The sequence below is a fragment of the Ictidomys tridecemlineatus genome, unplaced genomic scaffold (genome assembly GCF_052094955.1).
Source record: "Ictidomys tridecemlineatus isolate mIctTri1 unplaced genomic scaffold, mIctTri1.hap1 Scaffold_50, whole genome shotgun sequence".
NCBI classification, from domain to species: Eukaryota; Metazoa; Chordata; class Mammalia; order Rodentia; family Sciuridae; genus Ictidomys; species Ictidomys tridecemlineatus.
The window spans coordinates 85,642-110,297 of NW_027523264.1; the positions used below are offsets into that span (position 1 = coordinate 85,642).

General features: G+C 41.8%; 1 protein-coding gene across 3 annotated transcripts in view; it reads right to left on the reverse strand.

Annotated features, from left to right (window-relative positions):
- Nucleotides 1-24,066, reverse strand: part of LOC144373808 (uncharacterized) — a 41,689-nt gene extending 17,623 nt beyond the window's left edge. For all 3 annotated transcript variants that reach the window (XM_078036790.1, XM_078036789.1, XM_078036791.1), the window contains exons 1-6: nucleotides 23,860-24,066; nucleotides 8,894-9,026; nucleotides 8,053-8,107; nucleotides 7,889-7,943; nucleotides 6,411-6,541; nucleotides 2,614-3,365 (exon numbers count right to left, since the gene is read on the reverse strand). In XM_078036790.1, coding sequence (XP_077892916.1) covers nucleotides 2,614-3,365; nucleotides 6,411-6,541; nucleotides 7,889-7,943; nucleotides 8,053-8,101 — 987 coding nt within the window. In that variant the 5' untranslated portion in view covers nucleotides 8,102-8,107; nucleotides 8,894-9,026; nucleotides 23,860-24,066. The remainder of the gene's footprint in view (nucleotides 1-2,613; nucleotides 3,366-6,410; nucleotides 6,542-7,888; nucleotides 7,944-8,052; nucleotides 8,108-8,893; nucleotides 9,027-23,859) is intronic.
- Nucleotides 24,067-24,656: the final 590 nt, after the last annotated feature.

The following is a 24,656-nucleotide window of genomic DNA, read 5'->3' on the forward strand; positions in this document are numbered from 1 at the left end:
GAATAGCCCCACTGCAGAGTGATAGGAACAGCAAAGGTAGTTGCTAGGTGAGGACCCAGAGGGAGGCTAGAAGAATGGGTCGTAGGGGCATGTTCCTACCCTCAAATTCTGCTCCCACTGAATTCTGCCCCCACCAGCTCTTCTGCATTGCAATCTGCTTATTCTCCTTCAGTTTCAACCTAGATCCTTCCTGACCACCAAGGCCCAACTCAAATCTAACCTACACCCTCAAGCCTTCCCTGGTCAATGGCCAGAGGCTCCTCCCTCCTCTCCCTGTGCTATTCTGTGTGACCCTTAGCAGTCAATAGCCCAGTGTCCTGGCTCCTCACTACAGGTACCCCACTGCTGCTTATTTCCTCAATGACATTGCCACCATCACTCTGCCGGTACACCACCGTTCCCTGTGCTACTTGCTTACAATTACAACTTCTTTCCCTTCTCCCAAGTTGAGCTGAAGTAGAAGTTACCCCTATTTTACATGGGAAATCAAGTTTCATGTCCAAAGACACCAAGGGAGAGGCCAGGCAAGCCTTCTGGAGCAGGTGGGGGTTCCAGCAGCAGCAGCAGCAGCAGCAGCAGCAGCAGCAGCAGCAGCAGCAGCAGCAGAGTGGTGCCCTCTGAGCTCCTGCTTTCCCTGCAGGGTCTGCCCAAAGGGACTGTTCCAGGCTTCTTTCTCTCACTCTTTTCTTCCTAGACACCTAGGAGTTATTTGATCCCACAAGGAGACTAAAGGGCTAAAGAGACTGCTGATCCTCCTCTGGATGGGAACTTGCCCCTCCTTGTGGGAAAGGAGAACGAAGGAAGGAAAATACAGGCTGCTGCCCCAGCCACGCGCAGGCCCTCACCGCACATTCTCAGCAATGCCCTGTGAAAGGTGCTGTCATTATTCCCATTTGTCAGAGTAAATAAAAAAAAAACAAGATAAAACAAAACAAAACAAACAAGCAACTGGCATCAGATTACACAGGAGTATACAGGGAACTCAGGATCTGAACTCAAATCTCTCCAAATCCAAAACGTGCTTTTCTTTCCACTCCATCATGGACATTTAAAATCACAGATACCAGAGGGGCTCACCACTCACAATGCCGGGCCTCCTGGTGACCAGTCAGTTGAAAGAAGAATGATTAAAACTTTATCTCTTCTGATCAACAGTCTTAAAAATATCCTTGCCCTTTGTGCTAGGAATTCTCTCTTAGGAACCTATCCTTTAAAAAATATCCAAAGTGGGGCTGGGGTTGTGGCTCAGTGGTAGAGTGCTTGCCTTGCTTGTGTGAACCACTGGGTTTAATCGTCAGCACCACATAAGAAAAAAAAATAATTAATTAAAAAAATAAAAAATATCCAAAGTATGGACTAAATCTCTATAAAAGTATTTCCTACACTGTTATTCATAATAACAAAACAGGGAATCAAATATATGTACCTATTATCATTTTAATTTACTTATACATTTTAATAATTTTACATAACTGCTTTTAGTATAGTATTAAGTAAAAATACAAAATTGTAAGTACAAAATGGTATTAAGCATGTAAATGTACATGTATTCAGAAAAAAAAAATAAAAATGACATCCAAATGACAGTTTTCATCTCTAGGCGATATTATTTCTATTTGCTCCACAATAATCTGGCATTGCTTTTAATTTAACAAAATTCATTTAAGAAACTTTCTGCATCAAAAGATTTACTGACAGAACAAAAAATATGTGCATGGATATATGTGTGGGGGAGTTGTATACGTGTTAAGTGTGTATGTATACGGGTGTGTGTATGGAGTACGCATTTATTAGGGTGTTTGTGTGTAAGGCTGAGAGAGTGCTTGTAATTGTGTTTGAGTTGTGTGTGTAAATGCAGGTGTGTGTGTGGATGTGTGGTGGTACCTTTTGTGTGGAAAGGCGTCAACAGTGCATGAAGTCTACCACTACAGGGACCAGTGAAGTAAGTCACAAGCCATCAACACTCAATTCACAATCCTCTCTGCTCTGTAAGTGAAGAATTATTTTTGCTTTTTGGCTAAAGATACAGGCCCTGTTTTCTCCAGTCAGCTGAGAACCTGCCAATAGGCAGAATGTGAATCCAATCTGCTGCGGGCCAGTGAAGATTCAGGCTGGGAGCCAGACTGGAATAATTCAGAAGACTAAACCAGAGACCTGGGCTGGGAAACAAGCCCCACCCGAGGAGTAGATCTGGAGACAGAAAGTCCATAGTAAAAACAAAACTCTTCTCTAGAGCTCACTTGCTATTCCCTGTTTTAAGCACATCACGTACAAGGCCTCCATCTTTACAACAACTCCAGGAGGTAGAAAGATTGCTGTCCTCATCTCACAGAGGACGCACAGACTGTTAAGTGGCTGACCAGGGTCCCAGCCAGTGATGGCAAGAGGATCATGGCCAGAATCCCTCCCTTACCTTCTGCAGGATCTGGGACAAGTCTCCCAGTGCCCCTAGCCCTTGGTTTGCGTCTCTAAAATGAAAACTTCCAACAATAAAGTCTCATAGAGGGACAAGGTTCTACTCAGAGGTACTGAGTAGCTCTGGACTAAAACAAAATTCTGAGATTGGAGCCATCCCACGGTTTGCACGGGGTTCTGCGGTCTGGGCTGCTTTACCTGGGCCTCTGCAGATCCTCCTCTTCTGCAGGAGCGGCTAAGGTCCCAGCGGGCCAGGTGGTGTGGGCAAGCCCTGCATGCTGGCCTTCTGCTGTTGGGCCTAGAAACTGGGGGACTTGGGGGCCAGCGGGAGAGGGGTTTCACTGCAGTTGTTAGTGCCTGGTAAGGGAGGCACTGGCACCAAAGCCCTGGGCGAACAGGAAGCATACGGGGGGGAGTGGGGGTGGCGGAGGTGGCGGTGGCGGCGGGGCAGGGGGGCTCTGGCACCTCTTGTGCGGGGCTGGCAGGCTCCTCATTAAGTCCTGGATACCCACAGTGTGGGAGGAGAGGGAGAGGGGTCGGTATGGGCAGGAGGTGCAAGGGGGCCAGCTGAGGCCTCACTGCCTTGTCACTGAGTAGGGAGGCCAGGGGCAGAGAGGGTGGGGTCGGAGGAAGCAGCGGAGGTGGAGGCGAAAGAGGGCAGGGGCCAGTGGGTGCAATGGCAGGAGAGCTCCCTTTGGTCGGTAGGCCCGGTGGGAACACCATTGAGGCCTTGGTGGGGGAAGAAGGTGGTAGAGGTGGAGGTAGGGGGTGAGGAGGTGAAGGTGGGGCGGGCACATTGGGGCGAGGAGGGACTATCCTGGCAGCGCCTTGGGCCTCAGAGGCATTGCCTAGCCTGGGAGATGCAGGGGGGTTAAGCGGGCCACTAATGGTTTTGGTGGGAAGCCGGGGAGAAGGTGCTCTTGAACCAGAGGCCTGTCCTGTCTTGCCACCTGGAAATGAAACAAATTCTGGGTTAGCTCAACAACAGAGAAAGGAAGAAGCTAAAGCGCGTGGGTGGCACTTGGGACCAGCTGGATGAGCGCCAAGGTCCTTCTGAGCATCAAGGAGCTGACCTTCCAGACAAGCCCAGGTCAGACGCTAATCTTACTATTCTGTTCTCACCTGCCAATAGCCTTCTCACGTCCAGCCCAGGACGCAGGACTGCTCTGACCTATGCCCTTCCTCATCTCAAGACCCCTCACATTCATCCACCTTTACCTGCCAGGTGCAGTTGCCCTTATGCTCTAGTTTGGATCCTTAGGTATACCAAGCCCAAACACCTGGCTAGGGAGGTTTCCTCACTGCTAGCATTTTATGAACAAGGACATCCTTTGTTTTTATATTGCAAACATAAAATTCATGGTTCCCTGAATACATAAGGGAAATCAGCAGGGAAACACGTGTCCTCCACATTCCAGGTCCAATGACCTTGAACCCCCTAGTTACATGGCCTCTAGAAGTTCAAAGCCCTCTTTCCCAAAAACTTACTCTAATTTTCAAAGGGCTGGCTTTTTCCTGATCTCTGAATTTCTCATCCTCTATGTGTCTCCTTCACCACATAATTTTTTAAAAACAAAATATTTATTTTTTAGTTGTAGTTAGACACGGTACTTTTATTTTATTTATTTATTTTCATGTGGTGCCTAGGATCAAACCCAGGGCCTCACACATGCTAGGCACATGCTCTACCACTGAGCCACAACCCCAGCCCAACCACATCACTGAAATCCAATAACTCTTAAACTCAGGGGTAACAACAAATTGCTCGTTTGTGTTTGCTGGACTTTATGGAGGACTGGGGTGGATATGGGGTCCTTGGAGGGAGCTCTGACTCTTGATACAACCTTGCACCACAGTGCTGATTCTCTTCTTCCCCCTCCCTTGCCTCTTGCTAAGGAGAAAAAAATTCCTCTTCCTGCTTAATGCACTGAAGTTCTGCAATCATTGTTTAAATACGATTTTAAGAGAGGTCACTGTCAGAGGGGCTGTCACTGTCCTTTCAGGAGGCATATTCAAATATTTATTCCAAATAGGGTCCTCCCTTAAAGGAGGGAACACACTTTCCCCTTTTTCACTACCCCTATATGATATATGGCAATATGTGGAAAACACTTGAAAAAATGCTTGCTTCTCACATATACAACTTCCTGGGTGCTGCAGCATAGGGGCAGCTTTTGTTTCAGATTATAAACCCCATTGTCTATTGAGGGGTTATGGAGTTTTTCATCCCATATGAATCTCCAGTGTTTCCCCAAACTGGTACAAATATTCCTGAAGGACTTGATGTCAAAATCCAGGCCAAAGGCATAGAAGAAGTGCCTCTGGGGGAAGAAGATAAGTGGGCAGGAGTATGGTGTTTGGGTTTTCGCACTGGTGGCCCTCTGGCTATGATGTGACAGTCACCTGGGCAAGACTACTACAGCTTGGTTGTATCCCTCTGTCAAAGATTTTCTTTGAGGAGATTCTGGAAGACATATCTTTGTCGTGAGGAATTAACTTAATTTCAGGGGCCAGAACAGCTGGCTGCCTATGCCCAGGAGTAGAAAGCCCTACCTGATCTTTCCAGGGACAAGATCTATATTTTATATGATGTCTAGGGCAGGGATCAGCACAGAGAATCCAGCCTAAAAGTTCTGAAACCTGTTCCCATAGTACACAGAGATGATGACAGAAAACCCAGGCAGCTCCCTAAATAAGACAGCGTCTACCTAGATGCCCAGTTGCCAAGTGAAATTTAAAAGAATCATAAACTTAAAAAGCAGAACAGAGCCTACTCTTGAATAACCAATCCAAACTTTTTAAATGATTGAAAATATCATGAATCCAAGATTCAAAAACCCTGAAAGTGAGTCTGTTAAGAATACAAAATCCTCTGCTTCCTGCTCATGTGGTGGAAGATCAGGTACCAGGAATATTTGGAGCCTGACAGTCCCTGGGTCAGTTATATACCTGGAGTTTATTCATCTTGTTGGCTAAAGAGCACAATAGTAGGAAAACTCTTTTTTTTTCTTAATATATATATATATCCAATTTGAATGCAAAAGTTTTAAAACATCCATTGCCCACTAAAGCATACATAACTACAATGAACTGATTGTAATAATGGCCTCAATTACTCTCTCATGCCTAATTCTGTAATCTTTGAATATGATTGACTATTAACATAACCTTTTAATATGATTGAATATGATTTCAAAAGATGAAGTCTATTTCCATATCTTTGTCACTTGCTTTAGATGTGATAGGAATTAACACTTCCTAGCCTTCCAAGTTACTTCTCAGTAGCTTCCAAGACTAAGCCTCAAGGGACTTTATACACATCTTCCTTTTATTTTGGAGCCTTGCCACCACCATGATAACAAGCCCTTGAGCAGCCTGCTGGAGACTGAGAGACCACATGGACTTGAGGTGAGTCAAGCCAGTGGTTACAGCTGAGGCCTCAGAGACAGGAAAAACAGGAGAAATCTAAGATAAAGGAAAGCCACCTACCTAACCTGCAGGTTTACAGATGCTGAGGGAGTAGAGCTGAGATCATTCCACATTGCTAACCCACAGAATCATAAGCCAAATAATAAATGTTCATTTAAAACTCTTAAGTTTCTATGTTCTGTTACATATCAATGCCTAATTGATACAATGAGTGAAAACCATTACAACTCATGCATCTCTAGTGAGTCCATAGTGATGTCATTATGATGACCTATTATGATTTGCACCTTCTGTCTGGGCAAGGCTAAATAATACAAATTGCTCTTCAATTATTAATTGAATAATTTTGTTAGGATGATGATTTGAAAGATTCCTCATGAACAATTCTGTGCTTTAGAAAGTTCTAATGTTTAACTTCCCAAATACATGATCTCTAATATGACTGTTTATAAAACACATGTCCCTGGGCACATGTGGAACCAACTAGTCACATGTGGATTTCCCAGTTGGTTCCATGAGTTAAGGAGATTTAGACTATGATGTAGCTAGTCCAAATTTTTCCTTACCTACTACAACCTCTAGCCTGATGGTCGCAACACAGGAAAGCCACCAGCGAAGAGATCTCCCAGGATTGGGGGTGTGTTTCCTCCTCGGGAGTTGGCAGAGCCTCCTCCTTCTTTGTTGCTTGCTTTCGAACCTTCAAAGAGAAGAGCAAGTGGTGAAGATGTGTGAGCAGAGCTGAGCAGTTCCTTCTCACTCTGGGGTTTGACACTGTCTCAGCAGTGTCTCATTGTCCTCTTTCCAGTGTCGCCCTTGCACTCAGCATCTTCCCCAGGTGCCCTCTGCCTTGATACTCCACAGACTCATGTGCCTATATATGTCTGCTGCCCTCTCCAGCCCTGTCAAAGAGCTAACCATTTGTGACCAACCACCCTGAAAGGCTACCAAACAAAGGAACCTGAATTCTACCCATTTGCTGGATGCTGATGGGGAATCAGCAGTACACTGCAAATTAGAAAACCTGAACATGGCAGGTGTAGAATTGGTCGTATTCGCAGCTTGGCATTGGGAAGACTAAACAAAGAAAACCTATGGATTTGATTCAGCCCACCATCTTAACTTGCTATCCACAGGGGGTTGACCAGAACTACAAGCAGGAAGTGACGGTCTGCAATGATTTCTGCTTAAGAATTTTCCTTCCCCTGGGTTCTCAGACACTGGGCCCATTCTATGATTCCCTAAACTCCTTTCTGTAAAACAGGAAGCCTGAAAACTTGGACATCACTAAATCTAGCCCTTGAGATGTGCGTGATTACCAATTGCAGAACCTGAAAAGATATTCAGCGGAGGCAAAAATCACTGACAGAATGTATTTATAGCCTGAAGCTTTTATGCAGGGAGAAGTTAGGACACAGTGCCCACTGGTGGCTGAAAGTAGACAGATTATTCTGAGTATTAATATACATTAATTACTGGAGTCATTAGGAAGTGAGTATTCCAAAAAAATGGATTAATTTGTTAATTAAGCATAGCCAAGTAGACAGTGGGTCTAAATGGAAACTAATTTATATTATAATCAATTTTGAAAACTCTTTTTTTAAAACATGTCTTTGGCTTGGCATTGTGCCCCATGCCTGTAATCCCAGCTTTTCAGGAGGCAGAAAGGAGGATCGTGTGTTCTAAGCCTGCCTCAGCAAAAGTGAGGTACTACACAACTCATTGAGTCCCTGTCTCTAAATAATTAAATACACAATAGGGCTGAAGATGTGGCTCAGTGGTTGAGTGCCCCTGAGTTCAATCCCCAGTACTGCTCCCCTCAAAAAAAGTGTCTTTGTGTGTTATCATATGAGATACAATTATGTTTTTAGGACTAGTTTTAGGACCATCATGCACATCATTGTAAAATATATAAAGACCCAATACCTTACATTATTAAATAATTCAATCTTCCATAATCTGAACACTACCCCACCATAGAAAAAAGAGCAGGTATTATTATCTCCTTCATTTTGCAGATGAGCTAACTGAGCCTTAAAGAAGTTACCTGGGGCTTGGGGTGTATAGGGGTGTAGTCCAGTGGCAGAGCCTGTGTTTCATTCCTAGCACCAAAACAAAAAACAAACAATAACAACAACAAAAAACAACAACAACAAGAGGCCCCTTGATTTGCCTGGTGGCAGAAGCAGAATTCAGCGTGAGTTATCTGACCTGCACACAGGCTCCTATTATGTTCTGGAAGACAGGAGGCTGCAGTCATATGATCCTGTGAGATAAAATTTTGAATACATCTTTTTCCTTGTGAAAAACAAAAACTCCTTTTTTTTTTTTAATTTGAGAGCTTTATTGTCTATAGTTAAGTTTGAGGACTATGTTGGCACAGGGTAAGGGATCTTTATTTATCCCATGATGGACACACAAAATATGGTACATCCATAAGATGAAACTGTGTGAGAGGACTGAAGTACAGACACATACTATATTATGGATGGAGCTTGAAAATGCTGGCCTGAGAGAAGCCAGTCACCAAAAGGCCACAGAGGACATGATTCCATTCCTATGAAATAACCGGAATAAGCACATCCATAGAGAAAGAAAGTAGGTTAGTGGCTGCAAGGGGCTGGGCTGGGAGGAATGGAGTGACTGTTAATGAGTGTGGGATTTTCTTTTTGGGGTAATAAAAATGTTCTGGAACTAGATAGAGGGAATGGTTCCAACAACATTGTGGATTTAGTAAATGCCACTAAAGGTTTTAAAATGGTAAAATTGGTAAATTGTGTTATATGTGTTTTATACAATGAATAAAAATGTCAACCTACCATGGAGTTGTTTTTGTTTTGTTTTTTAACTTTTAGCCTTTGAAAAGTGATGGAAGATGCACTGTAAACCATCTCTGACTCTCTTCCCCAGATATCTGTCTGTCCACTAAGCAGGTCTGAGATGGCCTGGTGTGTCTTGCATCACAAATGCAATCCAGCCAGGGACTGTGGCTGTGCCCTGCCCTTGCCCCTGCCCTGAGCTTGCGGTAGGCCTGATTGAACTGCTTGCTTACTCTCAATTTGTGGGGCACTGCGGTCACTGATCTGTGTGACTTTTCGCAGGCAAGTTCCTTGCTGAATATCAGCCAATAGGACACTCCAACCTTTTGGATCTGGCTTCCTCAAGCCTGAAGTGTCTGTGCTGATCTGTAAAAAAAGAAGAGGTTTGATTATAATTGCATTTAACATTCACAGAGGAGCAGAGCAGCCTGACTCTGGGAGCTCTCCTACTTCCATACCCCCTTCCCAAAGCTGACCTCGTCCAGGCAGTTACCTGAAGCTATCACTGGAGACTGCCTCAGTCCCGACCACACCTCTCTTCCTGAAGCCTAGAATGGACTCTTTCTTTTAGAGGCCTCAAGCCAAGTGCCCATCTTGTGCATAAAGTCCTGGAGGCCTCAAGGAGCCCTCAATCATAGCCCCTTTTCCCCCTTCCTGGTAAGCTGCACCCACACACTTGGGCTTCCATCTGTGCATCCCTACTTCCTGCTTCCAGGTTCTGAATGATCACTCTGCCTGGTGTCTCTAAGCTACCCCTGGACCAAATCCTACACTGCCCCTACCTTGTGGATGGGCGATACTTCTTCTCCATTTGACTCTAGACTACTCTGAGCAGTACTGAGGTGTTGCTTAGTCCTTTGGTGGTCACATCCTTCCAAGGTTAGGGCCCAGGTGGCCCATCATGGGCCTGTTATGTCTCTTAACTGAAGACAATTTGGACTCTGGGAGCCGGTTTTGAGGGAAGTGATAGCAATCTTCATGTGATTTTTGGAGCAGAGAGAAGAACCATGGGGTTCCACAGAAATTGGGGCCCAGAAGGTTCAGAGAAAGGTGGGGCAGGGCTATAGTGACTGAGTGACTTCTAGCTCTGTGCCTGGATGTGTCACATCAGTATTCATGAATCCTTGTGAGTTTCAAGAGATCTTGTCCTCCGCTTCATAGAGGAAAAAACTGAGTCTATGAAATCATCTCTTGGAGGTCACGGGATTGGGATTCAACTCTAAATGGGCTGAATCCTGAAGGCCACATACTTTTTACTTTGCAGCACTAGTGATCAAGGTCATATGCCATCTTGAGTTCATGTGTCCTAGAGACTGCTGAAATGCTTCATAAGTATCTTAGCAAGAACAACTTTGTCCTAATTCTGCAAGTAGTCCTGAGATCCAACTGCTTTCCTTCAAGATAAAAGGTGTGGGAGGTTGGCAAAAGGGGAGGTAGAGGCTGTACTGGGAGACACAGCCATGGAGATTCGCTGCACTTAGGATGTTAATGCCATGCGACTTTAGAGACCATTAAACACTTTTCAAGGCAAGAAATAGTTCCTAGTCCCTACTAAAGAAAAGACTATGTTTCTTTGGGTTTCAGTTTAAATATTATCATTTTGGAGTCTTTTCTGCTCCCAAATTTAAATAAGATCATAAACTCTTCTGTCTTAGAGTGTTATATTTCATTTTCCTCTGTCATATTTATCAGGGCATACAAGTTTATAGTTATCTTTCTATGGTTCTGGCTATGAGTTTTATGTTCATTAACCCCAAGGACTCTCTATTAGTATATCCTCAAAGAGTAGAACAGGACCTGGCCTCAGATAGGTTCAATAACTATTTTCTGTGCAGATGAATGAACAGAAGCGTGAACTACACTTAGGAGGTGTAAGACATTGTCCTTGCTCTAAAGGGCATGCGCATGTGCCAGGGTCATGAACACACAGGGAGTTTAGCCAACCTGTTACACGATAGAGCACCCATTGAGTCCCATAGAGAGGAAGACCACAGAGGGTTCAGATATGGCCACATGTATGAGCCCAGCAGTCTTCAGGGAAGATGTGAGATCTAGGAGGGCCCCTGACATATACCTGGAATTTATAAATCCTTGTTATCACTATTTTCTCTTAAAAAAAAGGGCAAAGCAGGCTTGCTGACTAGAAACTCAGGGGCCTTGTAGTGTCTCAGACTAGAAGTGAAGGCCACTGTGGTTTGGGCTTAAATGTGCTGAGTCTGTATTAGTCACTGGCTGACTAAGCTCAGGTTATGAATCTTATGCTGGCTTTGACAGGTATGAGCTTCACTGTCTGGATCTTATTTCCTACAAACATGATTTTTGAGATGGGCTTATAAATGATGGTCATTAAGGCACCTGTGAGCAAGTGGCCCAACCCTAATTGGTTGGCTAGATTTAGATGTACACATAGATATGTATACTATGAATATCTAACTGCACACAGACAGCAGGATATTTCCCATACAACATGTTCTAAAAATATCCTCTAAAACAATTGATGTCAGAAGTCATTTTGCACTGCAAAGTTTAAGATTTTTAAACTCTTCTTTCATTTTATTTATAAGTAAGGGATCAACAGAAATACTAAAACCCTTGCCAAGAGGGTATTAATTTTTTTTTGGTATAAATTTGGTATTACAATCTTATGTGTATTATGGTCAGGGAAACAGGAGATGAAGTGCTTCATCAATTTCTTCCTGGGCACAAGATAAACAACAGTGAGTTATAATGATATTCATGGCTTAACTCAGGTCAGGGTTTATAAGGCACATTTTTCCATTTAAAGAAGCATCTGGAATGCAGAGAAAACCCTACCTGTCACTACCGCTGGGAGAGGGGTCCCCTCATCCAACTCACCCTCAATTTCCTATTTATTACCACAATGCACCCCATTTCCTGACCTTACCTATCCCAGGTGTTGCAGGTTAGGACTGTGAATTATGCTGAGTGAAAAGAATGATTTTTATTTTAGTACCTACTTAGCACATGCATCAATAAATCCCTGATGATGCTATATGACCGATTTGTTAATAAATATATTCTACATTGTGGCAGGAAATGAGGGTCAGGACACCAAGAACTGGCAGCAACACTTTATGAGTAGCACCAGAGCCCAGAGGGATAATTCCCAAAGTCTGAGCCCTGAGTGCAGCATGGTTTTTACTCTGGTATATAAGCAAGTTTGGTTTACTTTTTTTTTTAATGTGGTGCTGGGGATTTAACCCAGGGCCTCACACATTCAAGACAATGAGCTACAACCTCAGCCCCTTATAAGCAAGTTTGGGGTACATCAAGGCAAGGGAGTTGGTGCAATTATATTGGAGGGTGCAGTCTACATTTTGAATATGGGTGCAAGCTTGTAAACAGCCTAGGGACTCTTAGCTCATACACATAAGGACTTTTACTGCACTAAGGGGATTGTTCTGTCCCTGTTGCTTTGTTTCCTGCTTCTGTTGCTGTGGTTTTCTGTGACAGGTATCCGCTAGCAGCTGCAAGCTTCTATAGTTAAATGTCACTATGTAGAGCTGCTGTGAGTCAGCTTGCAAACCACAGCCTGGCAGCTCTTAAACTGCTAAAGTCACCATTTTGCTCCACCCCAACATCAGCAGAAGCACATGGCAAATCACATTACATTCACACTATCAGTTCAGATCTGCCCTAAATTTAACATTCCTTCTTTTTGACTTCTAGTTTTTTTTTCCTGATCCAGTGTCTGCTTTGGTGATTGTCCTCTAGAGGGCTCCCCCTCACCTGGTATCCTTCCACCCTCTCCTCTCCAGTGAGGCACAGAAGAATTATGAACTGCATAACTAAGGCGTCCATATATATCTGGACTTAATAGGTTTTCTACAAGAGGATGTCTTCATTCTCACATTGAAGATCATAGTACCCAATGAGATATGTTCTTACTCCATCCTTAACATTTATACATAATTTCCTTTTTAAAAAAATCTTCTACCACTCTAAGAATTCTTGTTACTGTGGTTACGGGATGCAGTAACAGGAGGGAAGATTCCTGGCTGTTTTATTCTCTGCAAATCCTGATCACTGGTAACTATACTAAAAATATCATAAAGGGAAAGAAACCCACGCCTGGACACTTTTCCCACTGCAACTATTTACACCCAAAACAAAAACAAGCCATCATTTCAAAGATAGCTAATGTTAACAACATTATTGAGTATGAAGATCGACTGGTTCCACAGGAAGCTTTGGTTCACTCAGTTTCCCTACAACAAGCTTCAAAAGAAATAGCCCAGGATCTGAAAAGATGCAAAATATTCACATTAGCTCATCCCCTTCGGTGTAAAGATGGAAAACCTGAAGTGAGGCAGTAAGAAGATTAGAAGCACTGAACTAAAATGACAGCACTAACAGAGCCAAGGGTCAGATGAAATTGGCGAGGGGCCTTTCTTCTTATCTTGATAAGTTATAAGGTCTTTGCATTTATAAGGGCTTGTCATTCCAACAAATGAGTCAGCCACGATACTGTTTGAAATGCACGTACCCTGTTATTTGCCACCTTGCCACCATATGCCATTCCTGCATCTGTCTGATCCTGGTTTTTGTGACAAATGCTAATAAAAATCTAGCCAGCTGATCCAAATCAAGCAGGTTATTGCTCTCAAAGATGATCTACACCCAGTCAGCCTAACACAGTTTCAGTCTCGCAGTCTCCGTGGTGGCTGTTAAACTAATAGCAGTGCCCGGTTTCCTGGCACGTGGCCTGCTCATCAACCAGCCCTCAGCCTACCCCTTCTCACACTTGACACAGACCCATGTCAGCAGCCAGGGCACTTGCAATTCATTCCCAAGTCTAAATCACAAGAACATGACAGAATGGCAGAGTCTCCTGCCTGCTGCTACCATCTTTATGTAGAACACAGGAAACCCAGGATCCAGAATAGAGATTGAAATATTTTCAGAAAAAAAAATGAACTCTCTTGGGTTTGGCCTGACAGAATGTTCCCTATGTCCCAAATGTGCAGAAGTCAAGCTGTTCAAGAATGAAGCATATTGGGATCTGACAGTTCTGTGTCTCATTTTTAGAACTTCAAATTGCAATTCAAATCCATGAGCAAAAAGAATGAACACTTTAACCTCCTTTTCTAAAGCCTGATGTCTTAAACCAAAGTGTCTACAGGCCCATGAGTAGAGCTACCTCATGCTGTGTTGCTTCTCTTATCTGTAGGTAAAGCAAAATTAGGAGCTTTTCACTGGGGCTGCAGGCTGTAGGTGAGTCTGATCCTGTTCTTTACACCCATAAAAAAAGCCCACCCATTAAGTTTATCTCAACCTCTGGCACAACTTGGATTGTTACGTGTGGCACAACCTCCTTGCTATCTCATTCCCAGCAGCCAGCCCATTCCAAACTCCAGTTCTTTTTTCCTGAGTGATTTCTCTGGAATCTGGCCCCTCTTCTCCATCCCCGTGATGCTGCCTTAAGGAAGCCCACCAATCCCTCTGCAGTCCACCACTTGCTCTTCCTGCCTCTTGTCTTGCCCTCCTCCACAGCAGCCAGAGTGATCCTTTTAAGGGACATATCATTTTTTATGTCACTCTTTGCTGGCTCCCCACTGCTCTGAGGAACTCATTCAAATCCTCTCTGCTGCATAGGCCTTTGGTCCCACACTTTCCATTTTACACTGGAGTTCACCTACAGAACTTGGCTTGAACAAGCTGTGATCTTTGCTCTTTTCACACTTATCTCTTGGCAGTCTTCCAAGGAATCGGTAGATCCAATAAGGCCAGGTAAGAACCCTGTCTATGCTCTGGGAGGAACTCCTACCACCAGCAGAGCATCTGCTCTCTGGGTCATGTCACTCCACTCATGCCCTGCAATGGCTTTCCACCTCACTCAGAATAGCACAAGCAAAGTCCTCCTTAACATCACTGGCTAGACTTGACCCCCATTTCCTCTTGCTACCCTGCGTGTACCTATGAATGATAGCATTTTTTCAACTAGTGTTATAAAGTAGTGTTATAAAGAATTTGACGATTTTTTTCTAGATACAAACTATACTTGTAGTGATAAATTTAATCACTAATTTTTAGCAATTTCAATTCCAATATGAGTTCAAGGTCCCTTCAATAGGGAATAATTAGAAAAGTAGGAGAATAAATGTCAGGGATGAGAAGAGTAGAAATGAAGGAGTGTGGAAAGAGAGCGATTTAAGATGTATATACAAGGCCAGCAAGGTCAGTTTTAGAGGCAGGGATTAGAAATTCAACTATCGCAGAGCTATAGATTCAGAAAGGCAATAAACATATAGGTGGTGGGTTGGATACCAGGCAAAAACACGTCTTTAAATTCATGTGGTGGTTGTTAGTTTTAAATGATAAAATGAATTTATAAATAGTTCATGGAGTCTTCTGGAGAGAGGTGACTTGAATGATGGTTAATAGAAATCAGGAGAAAACTACTTAGTTATTGATGTAACCCAATAATATTTAAGATATGAGTGTTGACTGGGCTACGGGCCATAGGGGTTAGACTGCCAGGATCTTGTTCTCAGAGAGTATATGTACATGTGTGTGTATAAATGTGTATGTGTGCTATTCCACATGTGTGTGTTTATATGGTATATAGACATATACACATATATATTTGTGGATATATATAGGTTTGTGTGTGTGTGTGTGTTTTATAATTTATTTTCTAGATCCAAGCTTCTTAGCTGGCCTCTAAAACTAGAATCTCAGTCCACCTTTGAGATTACCTTCAGAGGGTCATCTTTAAAGCACTAATCACCTGATGTCCCTTCACAAAATGCCCTTGTGGCCCTCCACTCTTAACTGAAAGGAGGAATCAAGTCATACTGCCCCAGGTAGCCTTCCCAAGCTGTGATAGGCCTTCATTCTAGATTGTTCCAGTGTTTCTTGTTTCCTGCTTTGCAGCCTGTGCTCAGGCTCCTGTCTCTTCTGGAAATGCCCTCACCATAGCCCTGCCATATTTCACAAACCCTTCACCTCCCTTGTAAGCTACACAGCAAGAATAGTTTACGAAGACTTTTTTTTTAACTTCCTTAATTAGACTTTTCCTACTGCAAAAGCACATCATTCGTAACTTTCTATGACACTATTTATATCTTGTCCAATATTAAAGCCTTTACATATTTGTCTCTTGTTTTTGAGAGTAGTATCTAAGCCACTTTCTATTATGAAAGAAGACAGCTTTTCTTTGCTTTTAACTACATGAGTAATCTATCTGTATTTGTTGACATGAATTCCATGTAGGCCTTAACCCTGGATCTTTGGCTCTGACAACCGACAGCTCCCACACAACATGCAGGTGTAGGAGGAGAATCTGCTGTCCTGGGAGGGCATCTCACAGTCCAGGTTCTTCCAGATGGTCCTCTCACCTTCTATTCCTTGGCCACTCTATCCCTGCAAGTGAGAATTTAATTTGTCATCACTCTCATTTTCAATGGTGGCAATGTTCCCAGGTTTTTAAGTCTAAATTTTAAATTATGAGTAAAATTTGGTTTTAAAAAACCCCATACTGGAGCTGCAAAGAACAACCTCATTAATTCAAAAATTAAAAAATAAATTTTAAAAAAGCCTGAGGCTAGGAGTCAAGGTACAATATGAGGCAGAGATAATAAATAATTCATAGTTTGAACAGTATCTCAAAAACTGGTGAGGTTTCTTTTATATTTTCTTTTTACTTTAGACAAAAAGTGCTATCCCCTCCAAAAAAGAAAAAGAAAAAGAAAAAAGAAAAAGAAAGAAAGAAACGTGCCCCACTCCCAGCTGATTAATTTGCAAATTAATGAAATAACACCACTGTCCTTAATTCCAGCTGATGGCACCAGCATTTCCATTTTTGCTAAATGCCTTCCTCATTCATCCAAGTTTGAACCCTTAAAGATACCTATGGCTCTGTCCCCTCTTTCATTTGAAGTAAAAAAGCTTTTGGGAGGACCCATCTCCTCCTCTACTTTAGTGTGCACACAGAGGTAGTTTTGGAGTCTGGGGAAGGGAATTAACAAGGGGCTGTGTTATGGTTTGGGTGTGAGGAGTAGCCCAAAAGCTCATGTGTGAGACAGTGCAAGAGGTTTAGAGGAGAAATGCTTGGGTTATGAGAGCCTTAACTCAATGAATTAATGCCATGATAAGATTGACTGAGTGGAAACTGAAAGAGGGTAGGGTGTGGCTAGAGGAGGGAGGTCACTGGGGACCTGGCTTTGGGGTATATATTTTGTATCTGGCAAGTGGAGTCTCTCTCTGCTTTCTGATCATCACATGAGCCACTTCCCTCCACCACACTCTTACACCATGATGTCCCTGCCTCACCTGGAGCCCTGAGGAATGGAACCTGTTGTCTACAGACTGAAACCTCTGAAACTGTGAGCCCCCAAATAAACTTTCTCTCCTCTATAGTTCTCTGGTGGGATCCTTTAGTCACAGCAACCAGAAAGCTGACTAAACAGGCTGCAAAAGGCAACGAGGTGACAATAACAACATCACAATAACAAAAAGTAATGGGAAGGCTTTTATATGTGCCAGGCCTTATCGCAAGTAACCTGAGAGAATTAACTCATTACAAGGGCCCTTGAGCAACCCTTGGATGCAGGTCCTGGTTATGAGGATTCTGTCCACTTGACAGATGAGGCACAGAGGAGAAGCAGACCACCTACTGCCAGGAAGTGTAGAGCTGAGAGGTAATCCCAGGTCAGTCTGGCATTCATAACCACTAAGCTGCAAGCCTCTTCCATAATGTCATCACCCAGGAAATGCAGAGCAGAACTGCAGCTGGGGGTGGGGGGGAGAACTGCCCTCTGGCATGGAACCAGGGTAGATGCTGCTTCACACGGAACCAGAGCAGGAAGGAACAGGCAGGGAAAGGGCATCAGAGAAGGAAAAGGAAGGGCTGTGGGGTGTGCGTGCATGTGTGTGGTGTGTGTGTGTGTGTGTGTGTGTGTGTGTGTGTGTGTAAGACAAAAGCTTTCAGAAAAGGCTGGTACTATAGAAGCTAAGTGCTAGGCCTCTGCCAGGGCCAGAAAGGATGGCCAAGGTGGAAGAAGAAGAACTGGTTAGTGAATTAAATGTGAGCCAGCAGCTGCCTTGGAAAGGGAGGACCAGGGGCACTTCAAGTGGAAACTGCACAGAGTAACCCTACGCTGTGCAGCTGATATCTCAACTGTAAACTACTTGTACCTGAAACTCCCTTGTCAGGTAACACAGAACCTCTTATGCACCAATCTTACTGCTCCACCTCTTTCTTTCAAGAGTTGAGCCCCAGTTCTCCTTTCATGCTTCTCTACTGACTGAAGGTAAAATGCAGGGTTTTCAGCAAATGGCTTCCTCATGTTGATTCTGGAGTAATAGGGATTATGAACACGGCCCACATATAAAAGGAGACAAAAGCAACAAAAATAGCTAAGGGAGAAATTTCAAAATTTCTGGCAAGTGTGAGATGTTTTCAGAGTATTGTCAATTACGGATGATAATGTAAGTGGATTTAGACTTCTTTTTCTCACTGTCATTTTTCTAGGCCTTTTGCATGGAGAATTCAATAGGAGTATCTGAGTCTGGGCTTGGATTGGATCCTAGAAAAACAATGATCTTCAGCTTTGCCTAAGAAGAGCACCCATGGGATTCTCATCCATTTCAAAGCCTGCTTCCAGACCTCTCTTGGCTGGTCCCCTGGAGCAACAGATCTGGGATGCCTGACATACATGCTTCAAAATTCTGTCATCACCCTTGGCTCTTACTCCAGTTCTGGGCACGGCTGATGAAGAATGGAGGGTTTTCCCACCTAGAAACTCAATACAATCTCCTTCAAAATACCAATGACATTCTTCACAGAACTAGAAAAAACAGTTCTAAAATTCATTTGAAAGAATAAAAGACCCAGAATAGCCAAAGAAATTCTAGTCCAAAAAGAAATGCTGGACGCATGACAAAACCTGACTTCAAATTATACTACAGAACTATAGTAACAAAAAACTGCATGGTACCAGCATAAAACAGACACATGGACCAGTGGTTCAGAATAGAAGACACAGAGACAAACCCACACACATCTACAGTCCTCTGATTGTTGACAAAGTTGCCAAAAACATACACTGAAAAAAAGACAGCCTATTGAACAACTGTTGGTGCTGCGAAAACTAGTTATCTATATGTGGAAAAAATAAACTAGACCCTTATCTCTTACCCTACACAAATATCAACTCAAAATTGATCAAAGACCAAGGAATTAGACCAGAAACTATGCAACTCCTAGGAAAAAATATAGGGTCAACCCTCCAGCCTATAGGCACAGGCAGTGACTTTCTTAGTAGGATACCTAAATCTCAGAAAATAATGACAAGTGTTAATAAATAGAATGGTATATAATTAAAAAGCTTCTGTTCACCAAAGGAAACAATTAGGAATGTGAAGAGAAAAACCATAGGATGGAGAAAATATTTGCCATCTATTTTTTTCTGACAGAGGATTAATATCCAGAGTATATAGAGCACTAAAAAAAAAAAAAAACCCCAAAAAACCCCTTCAATTAATAACTGGGTTAATGAATTAAACAGACACATCTCAAAAGAAGAAATACAGATGGTCAACAAATATGTGAAAAAATGTTCAGCATCATTAGCATTTAGGGAAATGTGAAATTGAAACTACAATGACATTTCATCTCACATCAGTCAGAATGGCCATCATTGAGAATACAAATAATAATAAATACTGGAGAAAAAGGAACTTTTATACCGTTGGTGGATTTGCAAATTAGTACAACCACTATGGAAATCAGTGTGGAGGTTCCTCAAAAGACTAGGCACAGAACTACCACATGACCCAGCTATTTTCCTTGGTGTTTATCCTAAAAATTTAAAGTAATTGTAATATAGTGATACATGCAAACCATGTTTATAGTGGCATAATTCACAATAGCCAAACTGTGGGATGTGACAAGGTGTCCACTAATGAATAAATGGATAAAGAAAAGGTGATATATATAGACACAATAGAATTTTATTCAGGCATAAAGAAGAATAAAATTGTATTATTGTTATTTATAGGAAAATGGATGGAACTTGAGAACATTATATTAACGGTCAAGGTTGTATGTTTTCTCTCTCAGATGTGGAAGGTAGAGAGGAAAAAAGAAAAGAAAGGTGAGGGGGGATTCAGTTGAAGAAAGAGACCAGGAATGGGAAAATGGGAGACAGGGATAAGTGCTGGGAAGTGATATTGGCCAAATTATATTGTTATATTGTGTGCATGTACGAATATGTAACAACAAATCCCACCATCATGTACAACTACAATGCACCAGTAAAAATATGTGGAAAGAGAAGGGAAAAAAAAGAATGGAGGATTGCCTTCCTTTCCTATCTGGCCCCAAACCATCCTTTTGTTTTCAGGAGATCCTCCACACCCCTTCAGTTGTCTCTGTGATCCACGCCCTTGCCCTTGACTTCCTTAGTTCTTCCTGAGCCACTGCTTTTGTTGCTGTCTGGGCTGCCAACAACATATTTGCTGGCCAGTAGTTAAGCAGGCAGTGTTGTTGTATAAGGGAAGAGCAGAGCCCAGGTCCCTTATTACTATTCTAGCTGAGTTTTCACTTAAGGAAGCAACTGTTTGCTAGTGGCCAAGTGTTCTTGGTGGATTAAGAACTCTTTCTATGGCTGGTGCCGTGGTGCATGCCCATAATCCCAGCAACTCAGGAGGCTGTGGCAACTGGTTCACAAGTTCAAAGCCAGCTTCAGCCATTCAATGAGACCCAAGGCAATTTAGTGAGACCCTATCTCAAAATAAAAAATAAAAAGGGCTGGGGATATGGCTCAGTAGTCAAGCGCCCCTAATTTTAATCTCCAGTACCAAAAGAAACAAACAAACAAAAACAGCCTCTTCCATCAGTTTTCCATGAGTAAACACAGCCCTTCTTTGCATTGAAAATGTGGGCTCTGGAGTCCCATCATCTTGAATGGGATCCTGGATCTACTATTTATTAGTAGTATAATTTAAGGTAAGTTACCTGACCTCTGGAGGCCTCCATTTTTCTCATCTGTAAAATTGGAAAGAGAATAACAACAGCCACATAAATTGTGGTAATAATTAAATGAGGTAATCTATATATTGAGTTTAAAACAGTGCTTGGCACCTAGTAATTAATAAATGTGAGCTATTAATACCAGCTTTCTCTAATAGTTTCTGACACACACCCACCTTTTCCTGTTTAAAGCTCATATTCCCTGAAATAAAGACAGGGATTAAAAAAAAAGAAAAAAGAAATTACTGGATGACAGCTGTGTCACAGGCCTAGGAAACAGCCAGTTCATATTGGGAAAGAATGGAATAGATTCCAAGCAAGAGACTGTAGCTAAAAGATGGATGATATTAGGTATCAAAGGAAGAAAGACTGTCTCCTCTCCTTTCCTCTTCACCCCTAGTGAAAACAAAGAGAATCTGTGATTCCAGGGAAAAGAGGAAGCTGTCCAGGAAAAGTTTCATATTAATAATATTTCTACTTCGTAATCCTGAAAATATTGTTTTTCAGGAATGTTCAACTTTTATAGACAAAGCAGGAAATACTAAACTATGATAGAAGACACATGTTATTATCCTTAACTATAAAGAAGTTGATGGATCTGGGAATATTTAGAAAGAACAATAGACTACAACTAAGTGGGGTTTATTCTGGGAATGCATATAGGAATATCTGGTTCCACAAAGGACAATCAAAAATCTCATTGATTGCATTAACCAATGCAGAAAAAGCATCTGAAGAAATCCAACATCCATTCATGATTAAAAACTCTTACTGAACAAGAAATGGAGGGGAACTTGATCATCCTGATAGAGAGCATTGACAAAAACACTATAACATCATACTTGAAGGAAGAATATTTTCCTCTTAAAACTAGGAACAAAGCAAGAATGTTCCCTCTCATCAATCTTATTTGACATCATATTGTAAATCCTAGTAAGTGAAATAAGATAATACAAAGAAATAAACAGCATGCAGATTGAAAAGGAAGATATCAACACTGCATTTGCAGGCTGGGGTTGTGGCTCAGTGCTAGAGAACTTGCCTCGCATGTTCAAGGCCCTGGGTTCGATCCCCAGCATTGCATAAATAAAATAAACAAAATTGAGGTATATGTCCATTTACAGCTAAAATATATATATTTAAATAAAAAGCTGCATCAAGGAGCATGGTTTTCTATTTAGGACACTTCTAGTAAGTTAGTGAGGTCAGAATAGATATAAGGTCAACCAAAAAAAAATCGATTATATTTCTATATACTAGCAATAAATAACTGGAAATCAAAAAAATTTTAAAAGCCCAGACATGGATTTTTAAAACCACAGAATGTCAATGAAAGGAAGAATTTTTAAATATGGTAAAGATGCTAATCCTCCCCAGGTTGATCTATAAATTCAATGCAATTCAATTAAAAATCCCAGATTTTAAAATAGACATAGGTGTATTGATTTTAAAATGTATACGGAAAAGCAAAAGAACTAGATAGACAAAACAGCTTGCAAAAGAAGAGTGAAGCTGGAGGACTTGGGTACCTCATTTTAGGATTAACTATAAACTACAGTAATTAAGATGGTCTGACGCTGTCCAGGGGACACACACACACATATCAATGGGATGGATGGATTAGAGAGTTCAGAAATAGGGCCACCTGAGTGTGGTTAATGGATTTTGACAAAAATGTGAAGTAGTTTTATGAAAAAAAGGATAGACTTTAGAACAAATATTGGAAAAACTGGACACCTGTATGCAAAAAGGTATGAGCCTAAGCCTCATACCTTATAGAAATTACCCTAAAATGGATCACAATTGATCCACAAGAGGATCATAAAATGTAAAATTGTAGTATTTTTTTAAGAAGAAAATAAAGGAGAATTCTTTGTGATTTGGAGTTAAACAAATAGTTCTGAGATAAGACACAAAAACCACAACTAATCAAAAAATTACAAAGTTAGACTCCATAAAACATTTAAATTGTTGTTTTGGGAAAAACTGTTAACAGGATGAAAAGTAAGTTACAGACTAGAAGAAAAAAAATTGTGTGCAATAAAGGACTTATATTTAGAATATATAAAGAACTCTCAAAACTCAACAATAAGAAAACAAAAACCCCAGTTAACATAAAGGACAAAAGACTTAAACAGATATTTCACCAAAAAGAATATAGAGAAGGTAGATAAGAACAGGAATAGATGTTTGCTATCATTAGTCATTAGAGAAATGCAAATTAAATCATGATGGAAGACTACTACACACCTGTACAATGGCTAACCTGCAAAAACCAAACCAACAAGCCAAAACAATAAAGAAACAGAAAAGTACCTACAATATCACATGCTGAAAACAACAGAGCACAACTGGAACCCTCGCACATCGTTGGTGGGACTGTGAAGCACCACAGTTTGACATTTTGTTATAAAGTCAGACATACACTTAACATATGACCTAGTAATCTCACAGCTAGGTATTTACCCTGGAAAAACAAAGTCTTAGGTTCATTCAAAATCCTATACACAAATATTTATAGTAGCTTTATTCATAATCACCAAAACCTGGAAGTTACCTGAATGAATTGAGCCAGTGAATGGATTAACAAACTGTGGACAATGCCCAACATTAGAATACTCATGAGAAAATAAAAAGGAAGACAAGTGGCCACCAGGGATTACATATGGAAGAAGGGTGTGACTTCAAAGGGGTGGCACCAGAGAGCTTTGGGGGTGATGGATCTATACTGTATTCTTACGGTGCACAAATCCATGCATATGTTATAATTCACAGACCCATCACCTTCCCTGAGAAAAAAAGTCAATCTTACAATATGAAAATTTGAAAAATGAAAACAAAATTTAAATTACTAAGAAAATTTGGCAAATGAAAGACAGAAAAGAGATGGAGCAAAGAGTAGGGGCACTGGTGACCCCATTTCATATAAGAGAGGGTCAGAGCACACTGTCAAATGCTGACCACAACCAATGGAGGCTCAAGTGTATTATTTAAAGATCAAAGGCAACCACAAGAGGAAGTCAAAATAGCACAGTAAGAACCAAAAGTAAGGAAGAAGACAGGGAGGAGAAGGTGAGAGGTGATATAAGGGAGTTCAATCCCCATCTCTCATAGCAGCAAGTCAATAAATGATGTCTCAGTGTGATAAAGAAAGAAATAACAGTGTTGTCATATTATTTAGAGATTAAAATTTAAACTCACCCCTCGCCCTCTTCAAGTTTATCATCTCTTCTATTCCGGAAGGCAAAAAGAGCAAGCACCTAACTCACTCAACCAGGGCTCACCTACAGACTGTTTTCTCCTTCATTACCACTTTGTGCACTACTTCATTTTTTAAACCATGGCATTTATTTGCCATGCCCACTGGGCCACTCACTAAGTTCTAATCTCTGTTCATTTGCAGAACAGTAAAAATATATCTCAGGTCAACAAATGGTCAGGTTCTTCCCAGCCCATGTGACCACGCTTATCGTGTCCCAGGGTCAGGGAGATCCATTATCCAAACATTTCAACATCCAAAACAACAATGCCTCTTATTTTTCTTAAGGACAAGGACAGTCTCTCCTGAGGTTTCATCTTGAATTCAAACTCAGTTGTCTAAAGGCCTAGTCTGTGTGCACATGGGGCTTTCATGGAATAGGTTAATGGGCCAGGAGTTACCACTGGCCAAAAAGCTAATATGAACAGGCTCTGGGAAGAATAAGTCTCCTGGGATTATGTCCCTCAGGGCTGCTGTAGGGTGCCAGGATGACATCTTGCTCCCATCCCGCAACTACCAGACCCTTCAATCACTACATGGCACAATTATTGCAAAACACCTAGATAAATTTTCAATGAATGTCATCAGTCCCTCCTCTGGTTAAGAATGTACAATGTCTCTGTCTGACTCAAATATACCATCTCCACGAAGTGCTTTTTGAAAACTCACCTGCTGATTCTCCCCAAACAACAGCGAAATAGTCCTATAATTGCAAACATTTGCAGCTTACAAGTCTTTT